The sequence below is a fragment of the Melanerpes formicivorus genome, unplaced genomic scaffold, assembly GCF_026170545.1.
Source record: "Melanerpes formicivorus ecotype bairdi unplaced genomic scaffold, bMelFor1.0.p_v2 SCAF_103, whole genome shotgun sequence".
Lineage (NCBI taxonomy): Eukaryota > Metazoa > Chordata > Aves > Piciformes > Picidae > Melanerpes > Melanerpes formicivorus.
The window spans coordinates 1,711,440-1,730,592 of record NW_027142455.1 but is presented as its reverse complement, the minus strand read 5'-3'; the positions used below and the strand labels follow the sequence as shown (position 1 = coordinate 1,730,592).

At 55.6% G+C, this 19,153-nt stretch overlaps 1 protein-coding gene across 3 annotated transcripts in view; it reads left to right on the top strand.

Annotated features, from left to right (window-relative positions):
• Nucleotides 1-19,153, top strand: part of SLC25A22 (solute carrier family 25 member 22) — a 91,314-nt gene that overhangs the window by 62,351 nt on the left and 9,810 nt on the right. For all 3 annotated transcript variants that reach the window (XM_068166688.1, XM_068166689.1, XM_068166690.1), the window contains exon 6: nucleotides 15,806-15,924. In XM_068166688.1, coding sequence (XP_068022789.1) covers nucleotides 15,806-15,924 — 119 coding nt within the window. The remainder of the gene's footprint in view (nucleotides 1-15,805; nucleotides 15,925-19,153) is intronic.

The window sequence follows — 19,153 nt, the reverse complement described above, 5'->3', positions numbered from 1 at the left end:
GTGCCACCCCCTGTGAAATGAGGGCTTGGGAGGCTGTGTGCAGAGAGTCACAGAAGGGCTCAGGCTGGAAGGGAGCTCAGAGGTCATCCACTCCAAGCCCCTGCCATGGGCAGGGACACCTCCCACCAGCACAGGCTGCTCAAGGCCTCATCCAGCCTGGCCCTGAACACCTCCAGGCAGGAGGCAGCCACAGCCTCCCTGGGCAGCCTGTGCCAGAGTCTCCCCAGCCTCACTCTCAACAATTTCTTCCTCCTCTCCACTCTCAGTCTCCTCTCTCCCAGCTCAAAGCCATTGTCCCTCAGCCCTTGTCCAAAGTCCCTCCCCAGCTCTCCTGGAGCCCTTCAGGTACTTCAAGGTCTCTCAGCCTGGCACTCCCTTGTCAAAAGTCCCTTCCCAAACTGAGGACCTCAGTGTAGAGAGCCTCATCTTAGAGAGCCTTATCCTGACCCTGCTCTGCCTCAGCTTCAAACCATTCCCCCTTGCCCTGTCTCTCACACCCTCAGGAAAAGTCTCTCTGCAGCCTTCCTGTAGTGATAAGAGGAGAGGAAATGGCCTCAGGTTGCCCCAGGGGAGGTTTAGGTTGGACATGAGAAGAAACTTCTTTCCTGAAAGGGTTCTCCAAGCCTGGCCCAGGCTGCCCAGGGAGGTGGCTGAGTGCCCATCCCTGGAGGTGTTTCAGAGAGGCAGAGCTGTGGTGCTGAGGGCCAGAACCAGAGAATGGTCTGAAGGGCTGATCTGAAAGGGGTTTGCCACCAAAAATGATTTCTTGATCCCATGAAAATAGCTCCAAGTAAGAGCAGCAGCTTCCAGAGTGCACTGGTTTGGTTTCTAAGCCCTTGGACATCCTCATGCTCAGATGCAGCTGAGTTTGAGCTGCTGGGGAAAGAACAAAGTCAGAAGAGAATGTTGCACCCAGGCTGCTTTGGAAAGGGGGGGCAGCCTGCAGACACCACCTGGGGCGTGGGAAGCTGCTGGCTGCTAATTGCTGGAAGAGTATTTTGGGGCTGCCTCACTGCAGGCTGCTGCCAGACTTCCCTTTGCCCTGCCTGTGCTCAGGGATGCTTCTGGAGGCAGAGTGGTGCTGCAGCCAGGCCTCACGTGGCACCTTCTGCCCTTTTGGTGTACCCTGCTGCCTGGGACTGGGGATTCACAGGGGCACAGAATGGCACAGGCTGGAAGGGAGCTCAAAGCTCAGCCAGCTCCAGCCCCTGCCATGGGCAGGGACACCTCCCACCAGCACAGGCTGCTCAAGGCCTCATCCAGCCTGGTCCTGAACACCTCCAGGCAGGAGGCAGCCACAGCCTCCCTGGGCAGCCTGTGCCAGAGTCTTCCCAGCCTCACTGGCAAGATCTCTGTTCCTGCAGCTCTCTCCACTCTGGGACTAGCTCAAGGGACACTCCTGCATGGGCAGAGCTTTCCTCTCCTTTTCCCCTCCAGGGGGTGCAAAGCTGAACGCTGCCAGCCCAGCCCCTGCCTGTGCTGGGCTGAGCCCCAGCAGTGTGGGCAGCAGGGGCAGGGAGGGGATTCTGCCCCTCTGCTGTGCTCTGCTCAGACCCCCCCTGCAGTGCTGGGGCAGCTCTGGAGCCCTCAGCACAGGCAGGGAGCTGCTGGACAGGGCCAGAGGAGGCCACAGCAGTGCTGGCAGGGCTGGAAGCCCTCTGCTGGGAGGCCAGGCTGAGAGAGTTGGCCTTGGGCAGCCTGCAGAGGAGAAGGCTGCAGGAGACCTCCTGGTGGCCTTGCAGTGCTGCAAGGGCTGAGCAGAGAGCTGGGGACAGAGGTTGGAGCAGGGCCTGTTGGGCCAGGCCAAGGGGGGATGGTTGGAACTGCAAGAGGGAGCTGGAGAGTGGAGAGAAGGAGAAATGTTTGGTGCTGAGGGTGGGGAGAGCCTGGCCCAGGCTGCCCAGAGAGGTGGAGCTGCCCCATGGCTGGCAGCAGTGCAGGGCAGGTTGTGTGGGGCTGGGAGCAGCCTGCTCTGACTGGGGATGTCCCTGGGGGCTGCAGGGGGCTGGGCTGGGGGAGCCTGAGAGGTCCCTGCCAGCCCAAGGCAGTCTGTGGTTCTCTGGGGCAGCAAGGCTGTGTTCTCCCAGCCCAGGGCACATCGTTTCTGCTTCTTTGCCTGTGCCTGTTTTGATTTCAAGACCAGGATGATGAGAGCCTGCTGCTCCACCTTCCTGTTTCATGAGGAAACAAAACTGTGCAGGTCCTTCCTAGATGTCCATTTAGGGAGACAAGTGGCCTGGGTCAGCTGTGTGAGTGCTGGAAAGCCCCAGGAAGGAAGGAAGGAAGGAAGGAACAGCAAGACACTGCCAGCTCTGCAGGGCACTCCATGACCCTGCTTGGAATAAAGGCAGTCAGGGTCCAACATTGTCTTGTGATGACTTGGACCTGAGGGCCTCTGCAGTTCCCAGGGGAAGAAATAGAAGGGCTGACTCAGGGCTGACTTCAGGCAGGGCCTTGGGCCTGTGGTGCTCGGCTGGCTGGCTGGCACACTTGGCTAGGGAAGGCAGGATGTGAGACAGGGGAAACTTCTGACCTTCAGCCTGCTGCCAACAGATGGGATTTAGGTTTTTGCTGCCTCTGGGGCAGAGAGACCCTCAGAGCTGCTGGTAGAATACAATCAGAGAGTCACAGAATCACAGTCACAGAATCACAGAGTCACAGAATCACAGCATCATGGAGTCACAGTCACAGAGTCACAGAATCACAGAGTCACAGAGTCACAGAGTCACAGAATCACAGAGTCACAGAGTCACAGTCACAGAGTCACAGAGTCACAGTCACAGAGTCACAGTCACAGCCACAGAGTCACAGTCACAGAGTCACAGAGTCACAGTCACAGAATCACAGTCACAGAGTCACAGTCTCAGAGTCACAGAATCACAGTCACAGAGTCACAGAGTCACAGAATCACAGAGTCACAGTCACAGAGTCACAGAATCACAGAGTCACAGAGTCACAGTCACAGAGTCACAGTCACAGAGTCACAGTCACAGCCACAGAGTCACAGTCACAGAGTCACAGAGTCACAGTCACAGAGTCACAGTCACAGAGTCACAGTCACAGCCACAGAGTCACAGTCACAGAGTCACAGAGTCACAGTCACAGAGTCACAGTCACAGAGTCACAGTCTCGGAGTCACAGAATCACAGTCACAGAGTCACAGTCTCAGAGTCACAGAATCACAGCCACAGAGTCACAGAGTCACAGAATCACAGAGTCACAGAGCCACAGAGTCACAGAGCCACAGAGTCACAGTCACAGAATCACAGTCACAGAGTCACAGTCACAGAGTCACAGTCACAGAGTCACAGTCAGAGTCACAGAATCACAGTCACAGAATCACAGAGTCACAGAATCACAGAGCCACAGAGTCACAGTCTCAGAGTCAAAGAATCACAGTCACAGAGTCACAGAGTCACAGAATCACAGTCACAGAATCACACAGAGTCACAGAGTCACAGTCACAGAGTCACAGAATCACAGTCACAGAATCACAGTCACAGAGTCACAGAATCACAGTCACAGAGTCACAGAGTCACAGAGTCACAGAGTCACAGAATCACAGTCACAGAATCACAGTCACAGAGTCACAGAATCACAGTCACAGAGTCACAGAGTCACAGAGTCACCGAATCACAGAGCCACAGAGCCACAGAGTCACAGAGTCACAGAGTCACAGCCACAGAGTCACAGTCTCAGACTCACAGAGTCACAGTCTCAGACTCACAGAGTCACAGTCACATAGTCACAGAATCACAGTCACAGAGTCACAGAGTCACAGAGTCACAGAGTATCAGAATCTGAGTCACAGAGTCACAGTCACAGAATCATGGACTCACAGAGTCACATAGTCATAGAGTCACCGTAACAGAGTCACAGAATCCTGGAGTCACAGAATCATGGACTCACAGAGTCATAGAGTCACAGTCACAGAGGCACAGAGTCAGAGTCTCAGAGTCACACAGTCACAGAATCATAGAATCAGAGAGTCACAGAGTCAGTCTTAGAGTCACAGAATCATAGAATCACAGATTCATAGAGTCACAGAGTCTCAGTCAGAGACTCACAGAGTCACAGAGTCACAGTCACAGAATTAGAGTCACAGAATCACAGAGTCAGTCACAGAATCACAGAATCAGAGTCAGAGACTCATAGAATCACAGTCACAGAGTCACTGTCACAGAATCACAGAGTCAAAGAATCAGAGTCACAGGATCACAGGGTCAGGGTCACAGAATCACAGGGTCACCATCACAGAATCATGGACTCACAGAGTCACAGAATCATGGAGTCAGAGTCACAGAAACACAGAGTCATCGAGTCACAGTAACAGTCACAGAATCATGGACTCACAGAGTCATAGAGGCACAGTCACAGAGGCACAGAGTCAGAGTCTCAGAGTCACACTGTCACAGAATCACAATCACAGTGTCACAGAGTGACAGTCACAATCAGAGTCACACAGGCACAGTCACAGAGTCACAGAATCATAGAATCACAGTGTCACAGAGTCACAGAATCACAGAGTCACACAGGCACAGTCACAGAGTCACACAATCAGAATCATAGAATCACCATGTCACAGAGTCACAGTCAGAATCAGAGTCACAGAGCCTCAGAGTCATAGAATCAAAGTCACAGAGCCACAGAGTCACAGAGTCCCATAATCTTAAATTCCCAGATTCCCAGAGTCTTAAGTGCTGCCTGCTCTGGGTGTTCCACTCTTGTTCATACAATCCCAGGAAGGGTTTTGCTGGAGGTCCCTTGGGTTGGTAGAGAGCAGGTTCTGGAGCTTTCAGAGCTGCTGTAGGTTGGCAGGCAGGGCCCCTGGCAGAACTCACAGATGATCTCACTCTCATCTTCCCCCTTCTCTTCTTCACCAGACACTTTCTTCTCTTCAGCTGTGGCCCTGAACTCTTCTTCCCAGCAGGCTTGGGCTGAGTTCTTCTCTTCCCTCCTTTCTTCCTCCTACCTGATGGGACAAAAGACAGCCAAGCAGCTGGCTAAGTGCTGGCACTTCATTTTCCCCTCTCCTCCCCTTTTCCCTCCCCAGCAGCACACCAGGCAGCTCCAAGGGACACACAGTTGGCTGCAACAGCACAGCAGCAGAGCAGGAAAAGTGAAATCCTTGGGATCTGCTTCACAGCAGCCTGCAAGACTCCCAGATTCACAGCAGGGCTTGGCTCGGAAGGGAGCTCAAAGCTCAGCCAGCCCCAACCCCCTGCCATGGGCAGGGACATCCTCTGCCAGAGTCTCCCCAGCCTCACTCTCAACAATTTCTTCCTCCTCTCCACTCTCAGTCTCCTCTCTCCCAGCTCAAAGCCATTGTCCCTCAGCCTGGCACTCCCAGCTCTTGGCCAGAGTCCCTCCCCAGCTCTCCTGGAGCCCTTCAGGCACTGCAAGGCTGCTCTGAGGTCTCCCTGTAGCCTTCTCTTCTCCAGGCTGCACAGCCCCAGCTCTCCCAGCCTGGCCCCACAGGGGAGGTTCTGCAGCCCTCTGCTCACCTTGGTGGCCTCCTCTGGAGCCTCTCCAGCAGCTCCAGGTCCTCCTTGTCCTCCTGGGGAGTAGCTCCAAAGAGAATGACCTTGGGGTCCTGGTGTAAGTTATCAATGGGACAACAATGTCCCCCTGTGGCCAAGAAAGCCAATGGTATACTCAGGAGGATCAAGAAGAGAGTGGCCAGCAGGGCTAGGGAGGTTCTCCTCTCCCTCTACTCAGCCATAGCTGGACCACACCTGGAGTACGGTGACCAGTTCTGGGCTCCCCAGTTCAAAAGGGACAGGGAACTGCTGGAGAGAGGCCAGGGCAGGCTGTGAGGATGCTAAAGGGCCTGGAGCAGCTGTATGAGGAGGGAAGGCTGAGACCTGGGGCTGAGAGCCTGGAGAGAAGAAGGCTGAGAGGGATCTGAGCAATGTCTGTAAACATCTGAGGGGTGAGGGTCTGGAGGATGGAGCCAGGCTCCTGTCAGTGATACCCAGGGACAGGACAGGAGGCAATGGACACAAACTGGCACCCAGGAGGTTCCACCTCAACATGAGGAGAAACTTTGGTGTGAGGCTGCTGGAGGCCTTCAGCAGGCTGCCCAGAGAGGCTGTGGAGTCTCCTTCCCTGGAGACTTTCCAGCCCCCTCTGGCTGTGTTGCTGTGTGCCCTGCTCTGGGTGCCCTGCTCTGGCAGGGGGTTGCGTTGGATGGTCTCTGGAGGCCCCTTCCCAGCCCTACCACTCTGTGATTCTGTGGTTTCTCACTTCTCAAGACTATTCAGTGTCTCTGCTGCTTCTCTCCAAGGTGTGTTACTCCCTTGGGCCTCCTGTCCCCTTCAGTCCTGACCTTCACTTTGTTTGCTGTTCTGCAGCCCAGGCTGGCGTCTGCTGACCTAGCAGCTGAGATTCTGGGAAGATGATTGCCTTGCTTGGGTCTTTGCTGAGGCCAGCATCTCTTCTTCCTTTCTGCTTCCCCCTGTTTTGCTCAGAGAAGAGGAACAGTCAACTCATCTTGAGACAAGGAAGGCTGCTTTCCTTCTCTGCCATGCAGATGGGGACTCTGGAGCTTGTTCTCCTTTGCCTGTCAGGATGGTAGATCTTCCCAGGGTCCCTTCCTTCATCTGCTCCTCTTTCAGGCTTTCCTGATATCCTCAGATCATCTCTTCTGTGGCATCCTCTCAGGCCTTGAGGATCTTCTAGGTGCTTGAGGAGCTTCTCAGGGCCGGAGGATCTTGTCAGGGCTTGAGGATCTTGTCAGGGCTTGGGGATCTTCTCAGTGCTTGAGGAGCTTCTCAGTGCTTGAGGATCTTGTCAGGGCTTGAGGATCTCAGTGCTTGAGGATCTTCTCAGTGTGTGAGGATCTTGTCAGGGCTTGAGGATGTTCTCTATGCTTGTCAATATCCCAAGTTTCTGCATCTCTAGGATCAGTTTCTGTATCTCTGGGAGCAGTCTCTGCATCTCTGGGAGCAGTTTCTGCATCTCTAGGATCAGTTTCTGTATCTCTGGGAGCAGTCTCTGCATCTCTGGGAGCAGTTTCTGTATCTCTGGGAGCAGTCTCTGCATCTCTGGGAGCAGTCTCTGCATCTCTGGGAGCAGTCTCTGCATCTCTGGGAGCAGTTTCTGCATCTCTAGGATCAGTTTCTGTATCTCTGGGAGCAGTCTCTGCATCTCTGGGAGCAGTTTCTGTATCTCTGGGAGCAGTCTCTGCATCTCTGGGAGCAGTTTCTGCATCTGTAGGAGCAGTCTCTGCATCTCTAGGATCAGTTTCTGTATCTCTGGGAGCAGTCTCTGCATCTCTAGGAGCAGTCTCTGCATCTCTAGGAGCAGTCTCTGCATCTCTGGGAGCAGTCTCTGCATCTCTGGGAGCAGTCTCTGCATCTCTGGGAGCAGTTTCTGCATCTCTAGGATCAGTTTCTGTATCTCTGGGAGCAGTCTCTGCATCTCTGGGAGCAGTTTCTGTATCTCTGGGAGCAGTCTCTGCATCTCTGGGAGCAGTCTCTGCATCTCTGGGAGCAGTTTCTATATCTCTGGGAGCAGTCTCTGCATCTCTGGGAGCAGTTTCTGCATCTCTGGGAGCAGTCTCTGCATCTCTGGGAGCAGTTTCTGTATCTCTGGGAGCAGTCTCTGCATCTCTGGGAGCAGTCTCTGCATCTCTGGGAGCAGTCTCTGCATCTCTAGGATCAGTTTCTGTATCTCTGGGAGCAGTCTCTGCATCTCTGGGAGCAGTTTCTGCATCTGTAGGAGCAGTCTCTGCATCTCTGGGATCAGTCTCTGCATCTCTGGGAGCAGTCTCTGCATCTCTGGGAGCAGACTGCATCTCTGGGAGCAGTCTCTGCATCTCTAGGAGCAGTCTCTGCATCTCTGGGAGCAGTCTCTGCATCTCTGGGAGCAGACTGCATCTCTGGGAGCAGTCTCTGCATCTCTAGGAGCAGTCTCTGCATCTCTGGGATCAGTCTCTGCATCTCTGGGAAAAGTCTCTGCATCTCTGGGAGCAGTTTCTGCATCTGTAGGAGCAGTCTCTGCATCTCTGGGATCAGTCTCTGCATCTCTGGGAGCAGACTCTGCATCTCTGGGAGCAGTTTCTGCATCTGTAGGAGCAGTCTCTGCATCTCTGGGATCAGTCTCTGCATCTCTGGGAGCAGTCTCTGCATCTCTGGGAGCAGTCTCTGCATCTCTGGGAGCAGTCTCTGCATCTCTAGGATCAGTTTCTGTATCTCTGGGAGCAGTCTCTGCATCTCTGGGAGCAGACTCTGCATCTCTGGGAGCAGTTTCTGCATCTCTGGGAGCAGACTGCATCTCTGGGAGCAGTCTCTGCATCTCTAGGAGCAGTCTCTGCATCTCTGGGATCAGTCTCTGCATCTCTGGGAGCAGTTTCTATATCTCTGGGAGCAGTCTCTGCATCTCTGGGAGCAGTCTCTGCATCTGTAGGAGCAGTCTCTGCATCTCTGGGAGCAGTCTCTGCATCTCTGGGATCAGTCTCTGCATCTCTGGGAGCAGACTCTGCATCTCTGGGAGCAGTTTCTGCATCTGTAGGAGCAGTCTCTGCATCTCTGGGATCAGTCTCTGCATCTCTGGGAGCAGTCTCTGCATCTCTGGGAGCAGTCTCTGCATCTCTAGGATCAGTTTCTGTATCTCTGGGAGCAGTCTCTGCATCTCTGGGAGCAGTTTCTGCATCTGTAGGAGCAGTCTCTGCATCTCTGGGATCAGTCTCTGCATCTCTGGGAGCAGTCTCTGCATCTCTGGGAGCAGACTGCATCTCTGGGAGCAGTCTCTGCATCTCTAGGAGCAGTCTCTGCATCTCTGGGATCAGTCTCTGCATCTCTGGGAGCAGTTTCTATATCTCTGGGAGCAGTCTCTGCATCTCTGGGAGCAGTCTCTGCATCTGTAGGAGCAGTCTCTGCATCTCTGGGAGCAGTCTCTGCATCTCTGGGATCAGTCTCTGCATCTCTGGGAGCAGACTCTGCATCTCTGGGAGCAGTTTCTGCATCTGTAGGAGCAGTCTCTGCATCTCTGGGATCAGTCTCTGCATCTCTGGGAGCAGTCTCTGCATCTCTGGGAGCAGACTCTGCATCTCTGGGAGCAGTCTCTGCATCTCTGGGAGCAGACTCTGCATCTCTGGGAGCAATCTCTGCATCTCTAGGAGCAGTCTCTGCATCTCTGGGAGCAGTTTCTGCATCTCTGGGAGCAGTCTCTGCATCTCTGGGAGCAGTCTCTGCATCTCTAGGAGCAGTCTCTGCATCTCTGGGAGCAGTCTCTGCATCTCTGGGAGCAGTTTCTGTATCTCTGGGAGCAGTCTCTGCATCTCTGGGAGCAGTTTCTGTATCTCTGGGAGCAGTCTCTGCATCTCTAGGAGCAGTCTCTGCATCTCTGGGAGCAGTTTCTGCATCTCTAGGATCAGTTTCTGTATCTCTGGGAGCAGTCTCTGCATCTCTGGGAGCAGTTTCTGTATCTCTGGGAGCAGTCTCTGCATCTCTGGGAGCAGTTTCTGCATCTGTAGGAGCAGTCTCTGCATCTCTAGGATCAGTTTCTGTATCTCTGGGAGCAGTCTCTGCATCTCTAGGAGCAGTCTCTGCATCTCTAGGAGCAGTCTCTGCATCTCTGGGAGCAGTCTCTGCATCTCTGGGAGCAGTCTCTGCATCTCTGGGAGCAGTTTCTGCATCTCTAGGATCAGTTTCTGTATCTCTGGGAGCAGTCTCTGCATCTCTGGGAGCAGTTTCTGTATCTCTGGGAGCAGTCTCTGCATCTCTGGGAGCAGTCTCTGCATCTCTGGGAGCAGTTTCTATATCTCTGGGAGCAGTCTCTGCATCTCTGGGAGCAGTTTCTGCATCTCTGGGAGCAGTCTCTGCATCTCTGGGAGCAGTTTCTGTATCTCTGGGAGCAGTCTCTGCATCTCTGGGAGCAGTCTCTGCATCTCTGGGAGCAGTCTCTGCATCTCTAGGATCAGTTTCTGTATCTCTGGGAGCAGTCTCTGCATCTCTGGGAGCAGTTTCTGCATCTGTAGGAGCAGTCTCTGCATCTCTGGGATCAGTCTCTGCATCTCTGGGAGCAGTCTCTGCATCTCTGGGAGCAGACTGCATCTCTGGGAGCAGTCTCTGCATCTCTAGGAGCAGTCTCTGCATCTCTGGGAGCAGTCTCTGCATCTCTGGGAGCAGACTGCATCTCTGGGAGCAGTCTCTGCATCTCTAGGAGCAGTCTCTGCATCTCTGGGATCAGTCTCTGCATCTCTGGGAAAAGTCTCTGCATCTCTGGGAGCAGTTTCTGCATCTGTAGGAGCAGTCTCTGCATCTCTGGGATCAGTCTCTGCATCTCTGGGAGCAGACTCTGCATCTCTGGGAGCAGTTTCTGCATCTGTAGGAGCAGTCTCTGCATCTCTGGGATCAGTCTCTGCATCTCTGGGAGCAGTCTCTGCATCTCTGGGAGCAGTCTCTGCATCTCTGGGAGCAGTCTCTGCATCTCTAGGATCAGTTTCTGTATCTCTGGGAGCAGTCTCTGCATCTCTGGGAGCAGACTCTGCATCTCTGGGAGCAGTTTCTGCATCTCTGGGAGCAGACTGCATCTCTGGGAGCAGTCTCTGCATCTCTAGGAGCAGTCTCTGCATCTCTGGGATCAGTCTCTGCATCTCTGGGAGCAGTTTCTATATCTCTGGGAGCAGTCTCTGCATCTCTGGGAGCAGTCTCTGCATCTGTAGGAGCAGTCTCTGCATCTCTGGGAGCAGTCTCTGCATCTCTGGGATCAGTCTCTGCATCTCTGGGAGCAGACTCTGCATCTCTGGGAGCAGTTTCTGCATCTGTAGGAGCAGTCTCTGCATCTCTGGGATCAGTCTCTGCATCTCTGGGATCAGTCTCTGCATCTCTGGGAGCAGTCTCTGCATCTCTGGGAGCAGTCTCTGCATCTCTGGGAGCAGTCTCTGCATCTCTAGGATCAGTTTCTGTATCTCTGGGAGCAGTCTCTGCATCTCTGGGAGCAGTTTCTGCATCTGTAGGAGCAGTCTCTGCATCTCTGGGATCAGTCTCTGCATCTCTGGGAGCAGTCTCTGCATCTCTGGGAGCAGACTGCATCTCTGGGAGCAGTCTCTGCATCTCTAGGAGCAGTCTCTGCATCTCTGGGATCAGTCTCTGCATCTCTGGGAGCAGTTTCTATATCTCTGGGAGCAGTCTCTGCATCTCTGGGAGCAGTCTCTGCATCTCTAGGAGCAGTCTCTGCATCTCTGGGAGCAGTCTCTGCATCTCTGGGATCAGTCTCTGCATCTCTGGGAGCAGACTCTGCATCTCTGGGAGCAGTTTCTGCATCTGTAGGAGCAGTCTCTGCATCTCTGGGATCAGTCTCTGCATCTCTGGGAGCAGTCTCTGCATCTCTGGGAGCAGACTCTGCATCTCTGGGAGCAGTCTCTGCATCTCTGGGAGCAGACTCTGCATCTCTGGGAGCAATCTCTGCATCTCTAGGAGCAGTCTCTGCATCTCTGGGAGCAGTTTCTGCATCTCTGGGAGCAGTCTCTGCATCTCTGGGAGCAGTCTCTGCATCTCTAGGAGCAGTCTCTGCATCTCTGGGAGCAGTCTCTGCATCTCTGGGAGCAGTTTCTGTATCTCTGGGAGCAGTCTCTGCATCTCTGGGAGCAGTTTCTGTATCTCTGGGAGCAGTCTCTGCATCTCTAGGAGCAGTCTCTGCATCTCTGGGATCAGTCTCTGCATCTCTGGGAGCAGTCTCTGCATCTCTGGGAGCAGTCTCTGCATCTCTGGGAAAAGTCTCTGCATCTCTGGGAGCAGTTTCTGCATCTGTAGGAGCAGTCTCTGCATCTCTGGGATCAGTCTCTGCATCTCTGGGAGCAGACTCTGCATCTCTGGGAGCAGTCTCTGCATCTCTAGGAGCAGTCTCTGCATCTCTGGGAGCAGTCTCTGCATCTCTGGGAGCAGACTGCATCTCTGGGAGCAGTCTCTGCATCTCTAGGAGCAGTCTCTGCATCTCTGGGATCAGTCTCTGCATCTCTGGGAAAAGTCTCTGCATCTCTGGGAGCAGACTGCATCTCTGGGAGCAGTCTCTGCATCTCTAGGAGCAGTCTCTGCATCTCTGGGATCAGTCTCTGCATCTCTGGGAGCAGACTCTGCATCTCTGGGAGTAGTTTCTGCATCTGTAGGAGCAGTCTCTGCATCTCTGGGATCAGTCTCTGCATCTCTGGGAGCAGTCTCTGCATCTGTAGGAGCAGTCTCTGCATCTCTGGGATCAGTCTCTGCATCTCTGGGAGCAGACTCTGCATCTCTGGGAGCAGTCTCTGCATCTCTAGGAGCAGTCTCTGCATCTCTGGGAGCAGTCTCTGCATCTCTGGGAGCAGTTTCTGTATCTCTGGGAGCAGTCTCTGCATCTCTGGGAGCAGTCTCTGCATCTCTGGGAGCAGTTTCTGTATCTCTGGGAGCAGTCTCTGCATCTCTAGGAGCAGTCTCTGCATCTCTGGGATCAGTCTCTGCATCTCTGGGAGCAGTCTCTGCATCTCTGGGAGCAGTCTCTGCATCTCTAGGAGCAGTCTCTGCATCTCTGGGAGCAGTTTCTGCATCTGTAGGAGCAGTCTCTGCATCTCTGGGATCAGTCTCTGCATCTCTGGGAGCAGACTCTGCATCTCTGGGATCAGTCTCTGCATCTCTGGGAGCAGACTCTGCATCTCTGGGAGCAGTCTCTGCATCTCTGGGAGCAGACTCTGCATCTCTGGGAGCAGTCTCTGCATCTCTAGGAGCAGTCTCTGCATCTCTGGGAGCAGTTTCTGCATCTCTAGGAGCAGTCTCTGCATCTCTGGGAGCAGTCTCTGCATCTCTGGGAGCAGTCTCTGCATCTCTGGGAGCAGTCTCTGCATCTCTGGGAGCAGTTTCTGTATCTCTGGGAGCAGTCTCTGCATCTCTGGGAGCAGTTTCTGCATCTCTGGGAGCAGTCTCTGCATCTCTAGGAGCAGTCTCTGCATCTCTGGGAGCAGTCTCTGCATCTCTAGGAGCAGTTTCTGTATCTCTGGGAGCAGTCTCTGCATCTCTAGGAGCAGTTTCTGCATCTCTGGGAGCAGTTTCTGCATCTCTGGGAGCAGTTTCTGTATCTCTGGGAGCAGTCTCTGCATCTCTAGGAGCAGTTTCTGCATCTCTGGGAGCAGTTTCTGCATCTCTGGGAGCAGTCTCTGCATCTCTGGGAGCAGTTTCTGCATCTCTAGGAGCAGTCTCTGCATCTCTGGGAGCAGTCTCTGCATCTCTAGGAGCAGTTTCTGTATCTCTGGGAGCAGTCTCTGCATCTCTAGGAGCAGTTTCTGCATCTCTGGGAGCAGTTTCTGCATCTCTGGGAGCAGTTTCTGTATCTCTGGGAGCAGTCTCTGCATCTCTAGGAGCAGTTTCTGCATCTCTGGGAGCAGTCTCTGCATCTCTGGGAGCAGTCTCTGCATCTCTAGGAGCAGTTTCTGTATCTCTGGGAGCAGTTTCTGCATCTCTGGGATCAGTCTCTGCATCTCTGGGAGCAGTTTCTGCATCTCTGGGAGCAGTTTCTGCATCTCTGGGAGCAGTCTCTGCATCTCTGGGAGCAGTTTCTGCATCTCTAGGAGCAGTTTCTGTATCTCTGGGAGCAGTCTCTGCATCTCTGGGAGCAGACTCTGCATCTCTAGGAGCAATCTCTGCACCTCTAGGAGCAGTTTCTGCATCTTTAAGAGCATTTTCTGCCTCTGTAGGGCAGCTCCTGGGTGGTGCTGCAGCTGTAGCTGTTAGCTGAGCTGTGTTGTTTGGTGCAGCTCTGAGGACAAGCCCTGCTGGGCCTTACCCTATTTAGAGCCCCTCAGGTAGAGATCCATTTCTCCAGCTCCTTGCCTGTGCAGCCTGCTGAGGTTCTGCCAGGGCAGTTTGCCCTCTCTCCAACAAGCTTTGAAGCTCCTGACAAAAGCTTGGCTTATTTTAGGCTGATTTCCTCCCCCCTTGGCCTCCCTCCCCCCGTTGCCAGGATATGCAAAGCACAAGAGCTGGCAGCCCTTGTTCTGGATGCTTCTCATGTACCTGTCTGACATCTCTAAACCAGGGCCACCCTTCTCTGCTCACACTGGCACAGCTCCACGGAGTTCTGGAAGCTCTGGAGCAGATCTGCCCCTGGGTGGAGGGCAGGAGATGTGTGCAGCAGGGCTCTGGCTGCAGTGGGAGATGCTCTGCTTCCTCTCTCAGCTGGGTGAGGAGCTGTGTGCAGCTTTGCTGCTGCCTTGTACTGAGCCATGCAGAGGCTGGCACTGTGCTTCAGGCCACCTGAGAGGCTCCAGTTGGCCACCTCCAGGTGGCAGTGCCAGGGCTGCCTCTGGGTCTGCACACCCCCATCCCTGCCTGCCTGCAGGGCAGCTTGCTGTGCCCATCTGTGTGTGTCCCTGGGAGCCATGGCAGCTCTCTGCAGCTTCTGATCAGAGAATCATGGAATTCTCAGGGTTGGAAGGGACCTCAAGGATCATCCAGTTCCAATCCCCCTGCCATGGGCATGGAGGAGTTTGGCCAGGGGAGCCCATGGAGTGTCCCTCCCCTCAGCCTCCAGCACAGCTCTATATTTAGTCCCTGGTAATCTCTGCTGCAGCTCTGTCCCTCTAATCCCCTGCTCCCATGTGCTGCCCAGAGGAGAGGAGGAGAAAGCAGTCCAGCTGCTGTGGTGGGCCAGCAGGGTTACAGAGCATCAGCCCTCCCCTTCCTTGCTGTATGCACACAGCAAAGCTCCACATGAAACCTTTGGGAAGGGAGTCTGGCTTGGCCTGGGAGATCACAGAGACACAGCAGGGGTTGGCTTGGAAGGGAGCTCAAAGCTCAGCCAGCTCCAAGCCATGAGCAGGGGCCTCATCCAGCCTGGTCCTGAGCACCTCCAGGCAGGAAGCAGCCACAGCCTCCCTGGGCAGCCTGTGCCAGAGTCTCCCCAGCCTCACTCTCAACAGCAACAGGCTGCCTTGAGCAGCCTGTGCTGGTGGGAGGTGTCCCTGCCCATGGCAGGGGGCTGGAGCTGGCTGAGCTTTGAGCTCCCTTCCAGCCCAAGCCCTGCTGTGAGTCTGTGCTGATTCTGTGTTCAGGTTTGGGAATGCTGCTGAGGAGAAGCAGCTTCTCAGCACAGGGGAGCTGCTTCCCTGACTCTCATCTCCCCTGTTCCTATATGTTGCTTTTCATCATAGAATCATCATAGAATCAATAAGGTTGGAAAAGACCTCAGAGATCATCAAGTCCAAGCTGTCACCCAACACCTCCTGACTACTAAACCATGGCTCCAAGTGCCACATCCAGTCCCCTCTGGAACACCTCCAGGGATGGGGACTCCACCACCTCCCTGGCCAGCACATTCCAATCACAGAATCAATAAGGTTGGAAGAGACCTCAAAGATCATCAAGTCCAACCTGTTTTGTCAGAGAGCTCCCCAGCAGCACCTCAAGCCTCTCCCCTGCCTTGCTCCCCACCCTGTGGTCCATGGTTGGTTGGTTGTGGGGATGCTGGGCAGTGTTCTCAGGACCAGGCTGGCAGAAGGGAAGCTGCTTACCCCCCTTAATGCCCAGGCCCTCTGCTGCCCTCTGAAGTGAGAACAGGTCTGAAAGCTCTGCCCTGAGCAGGGGTGAGGCTGAGCTGGAGGAGAGCTGCCCCTGGGTGCTCTCCTTGGGGCTCTCCTGGCTGGGCTTGAGGCTTTCTCTGGGCCTTCTGTTTGTGGGGCCAGGATGGCTCTCTTCCTCCACGGCAGATGACAGGCACCAAGCCTGGGCCAAGCTGAGCTGTGGCAGGTTCCCTGAGCCCCAGGGTCAGGGCTGTGCCTGGGGGCTGTCCCTGCAGGCCCCCTGCCCTGCCTGAGTCTGTGTCCTCCCCCGGGCAGGAAGAAGCTGACGCTGCTGCGGGAGATGCTGGCGGGCTGCGGGGCAGGCACCTGCCAGGTCATCGTCACCACCCCCATGGAGATGCTCAAAATCCAGCTCCAGGACGCAGGCAGGATTGGTAGGTGGGCAGGGGGAGGGGCTGGGGCTGGCCTGCCAAGGCACAGAGGGAGGGAATGAGTGGAGAAAAATGGTCTCCATCCCCTTGCCTGCCCCAAGGCACACCTGGCAGGAAAGAGGTCTCTGCTCCTGCTCAGCTCCAACCTCCTGGCTGCCACTCTGTGCCCCTTGCTGGCCCTTGTGCTGGCCCTGGGCACCACTCAGCAGAGTCTGGCCTCAGCCTCTTGCCCCCCACAGCTCCTTTAGCTCTTGCTGAGCATTGCTCAGCTGCCCTCTGGGGCTGCTCTGCTGCAGGCTCTCAGCCCCAGGGCTCTCAGCCTTTGCTGCTCCCAGAGCTGCTCCAGGCCCCTCAGCAGCTTTGCAGCCTCCCCTGGGCTCTCTCCTGCAGTTCTCTGTCTCTCTTGAACTGGGGAGCACAGAACTGGACCCTGGCCTCCAGATGTGGCCTAGTAGAGGGGCAGGAGGACCTCCTCCATCCTGCTGGCCACACACTTCTTCCTGCACCCTAGGACCCCAGTGACCTTCTTGGCCCCAGGGCACTGCTTTGCTTGCCCAGCTTTGCAGAGCTCCTTCTGCTTCCAGAAGATGATTTGGTTTTTTGCTCAGAGCCACAGGCTGGGCAGGTGGAACAGAAATGCTGCTGGTGGCTGGATAGAGACAGGAGAGGTGACTGCATGGTCAGCTGGCAAGAGCTGAAAGCTTGTTGCTTCCTGTGCACCCAGGGAGGGATTAGCATCCTCCAGTGCTCTTCCTGTGGTGCTTCCTCCATCTCTCTTCTAACCACAGCAGCAACTTCCTCACACCTTCCCAAAGGGATCTGTCCTTCCCAAGGGAGTTCTCTGCCCTCACTCCCTTTTTCCTCCCCAAAAAAAGCAGCAGTGGTGTTGGCTGGGATAGGAAATGTTCCCAGACCGCTGGGAATGGGAGAAGCTGGGGCTGGGCTCTGGGGGCTGTGGGCAGGGGGGGCTGTGAGCCTGGGGGGTGTTCCAGGTGGGAACAGAGTCTGGCATGGAGACTGGAGGAAAGATCTGGGATTGATTAGTCTGGAGCAGAGGAGGCTGAGGGAGACCTCATTGCTCTCTGCAGCTCCCTGAGAGGAGGCTGCAGGGAGCTGGGGGCTGGGCTCTGCTCCCCAGTCTCAGGGGATAGAAGGAGAGGAACTGGCCTGGAATTGTGCCAGGGGAGGCTTGGGTTGGAGAGGAGGGAAAATGTCTTTGGTGTCAGAGTGGTCAGGGCCTGGCAGAGGCTGCCCAGGGAGGTGGTGGAGTCCCCATGGCTGGAGGTGCCATGGCAGCTGGGGCCAGGGTCTGGTGGCCACAGTGGGGCTGGGCTGGGGGTTGGACTGGATGAGCTGGGAGCTGTTTTCCAACCCAAGCAAATCCCTGACCTCTTTGCTGTCACCTTAATGCCTTCCAGAGGTGAGCCTGGGGTATGGCCTGCTTCCCCAGGAGCCTTGGCTGACACCTTTAGGTGCCAGGTGTGTGCCCTCCCTGGGAAAGGGCCAGCCTGGGCTCTGCTTTGATATGGGCTCACGGCAGGGCTCTGCTTTCCCCCCTCTCTGCTGTTTTTAGCTCAGGCCTTATCCTCTTTGTGTGTATTATTTGGAGGTGTTGGAAGGAATTAAGCCCTGCTGTGAGGGTTCAGAAGAGGTTCTGACTGCTGCCAGCAGCCTGTTCTCAGGGACAGGCTGATGTGCTCTCCATCTTCTGGGCAAAGAGGAGAAATGCAGCAGCAGGCTGGCAGGGTTGGGAGAAACCAGGCTGCTCTCAGACATGTGCCTGAGGAGCTCACAGCATCATTCTGCTTGGGAGAGAGCTTTAAGGTCAAGTCCAGCTGTGGTTAACCCAGCCAGGCCAGGCCTCCTCTGAACCATGTCCCTCAACACCACAGCTCTGGAAGTCCTCCAGAGGTGGGGACTCCACCACTGCCCTGGGCAGCCTGGGCCTGGACAACCCTTCTGGGCAAGAAATGGCTCCTAGTGTCCAACCTAAACCTTCTCTGGTGCAGCTTGGGGCTGTTTCCACTGCTACATGGGAGCAGAGCCCAAGCCCCAGCTGCCTCCAGCCTCCTCTCAGGGAGCTGCAGAGAGCAACGAGGTCTCCCTCAGCCTCCTCTGCTCCAGGCTGAACACCCCCAGCTCCCTCAGCTGCTCCTCCCCAGCCCTGCTCTCCAGACCCTTCTCTGGACACTTTCCAGCCTCTCAATATCTTTTTGAACTGAGGACCTTAAAACTGAACCTAACACTTCAGATGTGACCTCCCCAATGCCCAGTCCAGGGGCACCACCACTGCCCTGACCCTGATGGCCACACTATTGCAGCTCCAGGCCAGGCTGCTGGTGGCCTTCTTGCCCACCTGGGCACCCCCTGGCTCATCTTCTGCTGTCTGCCAACCAGTACCCCCAGGTCCTTTTTCCACTGGGCAGTTTCCAGCCACTCTGCCCCAAGCTTGGACCCTTCATGGGGTTGTCTCAGGCTGGGTTGATGAGCAGAGCTGGGTTGTCTCAGGCTGGGGGTGATGAGCAGGGCTGGGATGTCTCAGGCTGGGGGTGATGAGCAGGGCTGGGTTGTCTCAGGCTGGGGGTTATGAGCAGGGCTGGGTTGTCTCAGGCTGGGTTGATGAGCAGGGCTGGGATGTCTCAGGCTGGGGGTGATGAGCAGGGCTGGGATGTCTCAGGCTGGGGATGATGAGCAGAGCTGGGTTGTCTCAGGCTGGGGTTGGTGAGCAGGGCTGGGTTGTCTCAGGCTGGGGTTGGTGAGCAGAGGTGGGTTGTCTCAGGCTGGGGTTGGTGAGCAGGGCTGGGTTGTCTCAGGCTGGGTTGGTGAGCAGGGCTGGGTTGTCTCAGGCTGGGTTGGTGAGCAGGGCTGGGTTGTCTCAGGCTGGGTTGGTGAGCAGGGCTGGGTTGTCTCAGGCTGGGTTGATGAGCAGGGCTGGGTTGTCTCGGGCTGGGTTGTCTCATGCTGGGGGTGATGAGCAGGCCTGGGTTGTCTCAGGCTGGGTTGGTGAGCAGGGCTGGGTTGTCTCAGGCTGGGGATGATGAGCAGAGCTGGGTTGTCTCAGGCTGGGTTGGTGAGCAGGGCTGGGTTGTCTCAGGCTGGGGGTGATGAGCAGGGCTGGGTTGTCTCAGGCTGGGGTTGATGAGCAGGGCTGGGTTGTCTCAGGCTGGGGGTGATGAGCAGAGCTGGGTTGTCTCCGGCTGGGGGTGATGAGCAGGGCTGGGATGTCTCAGGC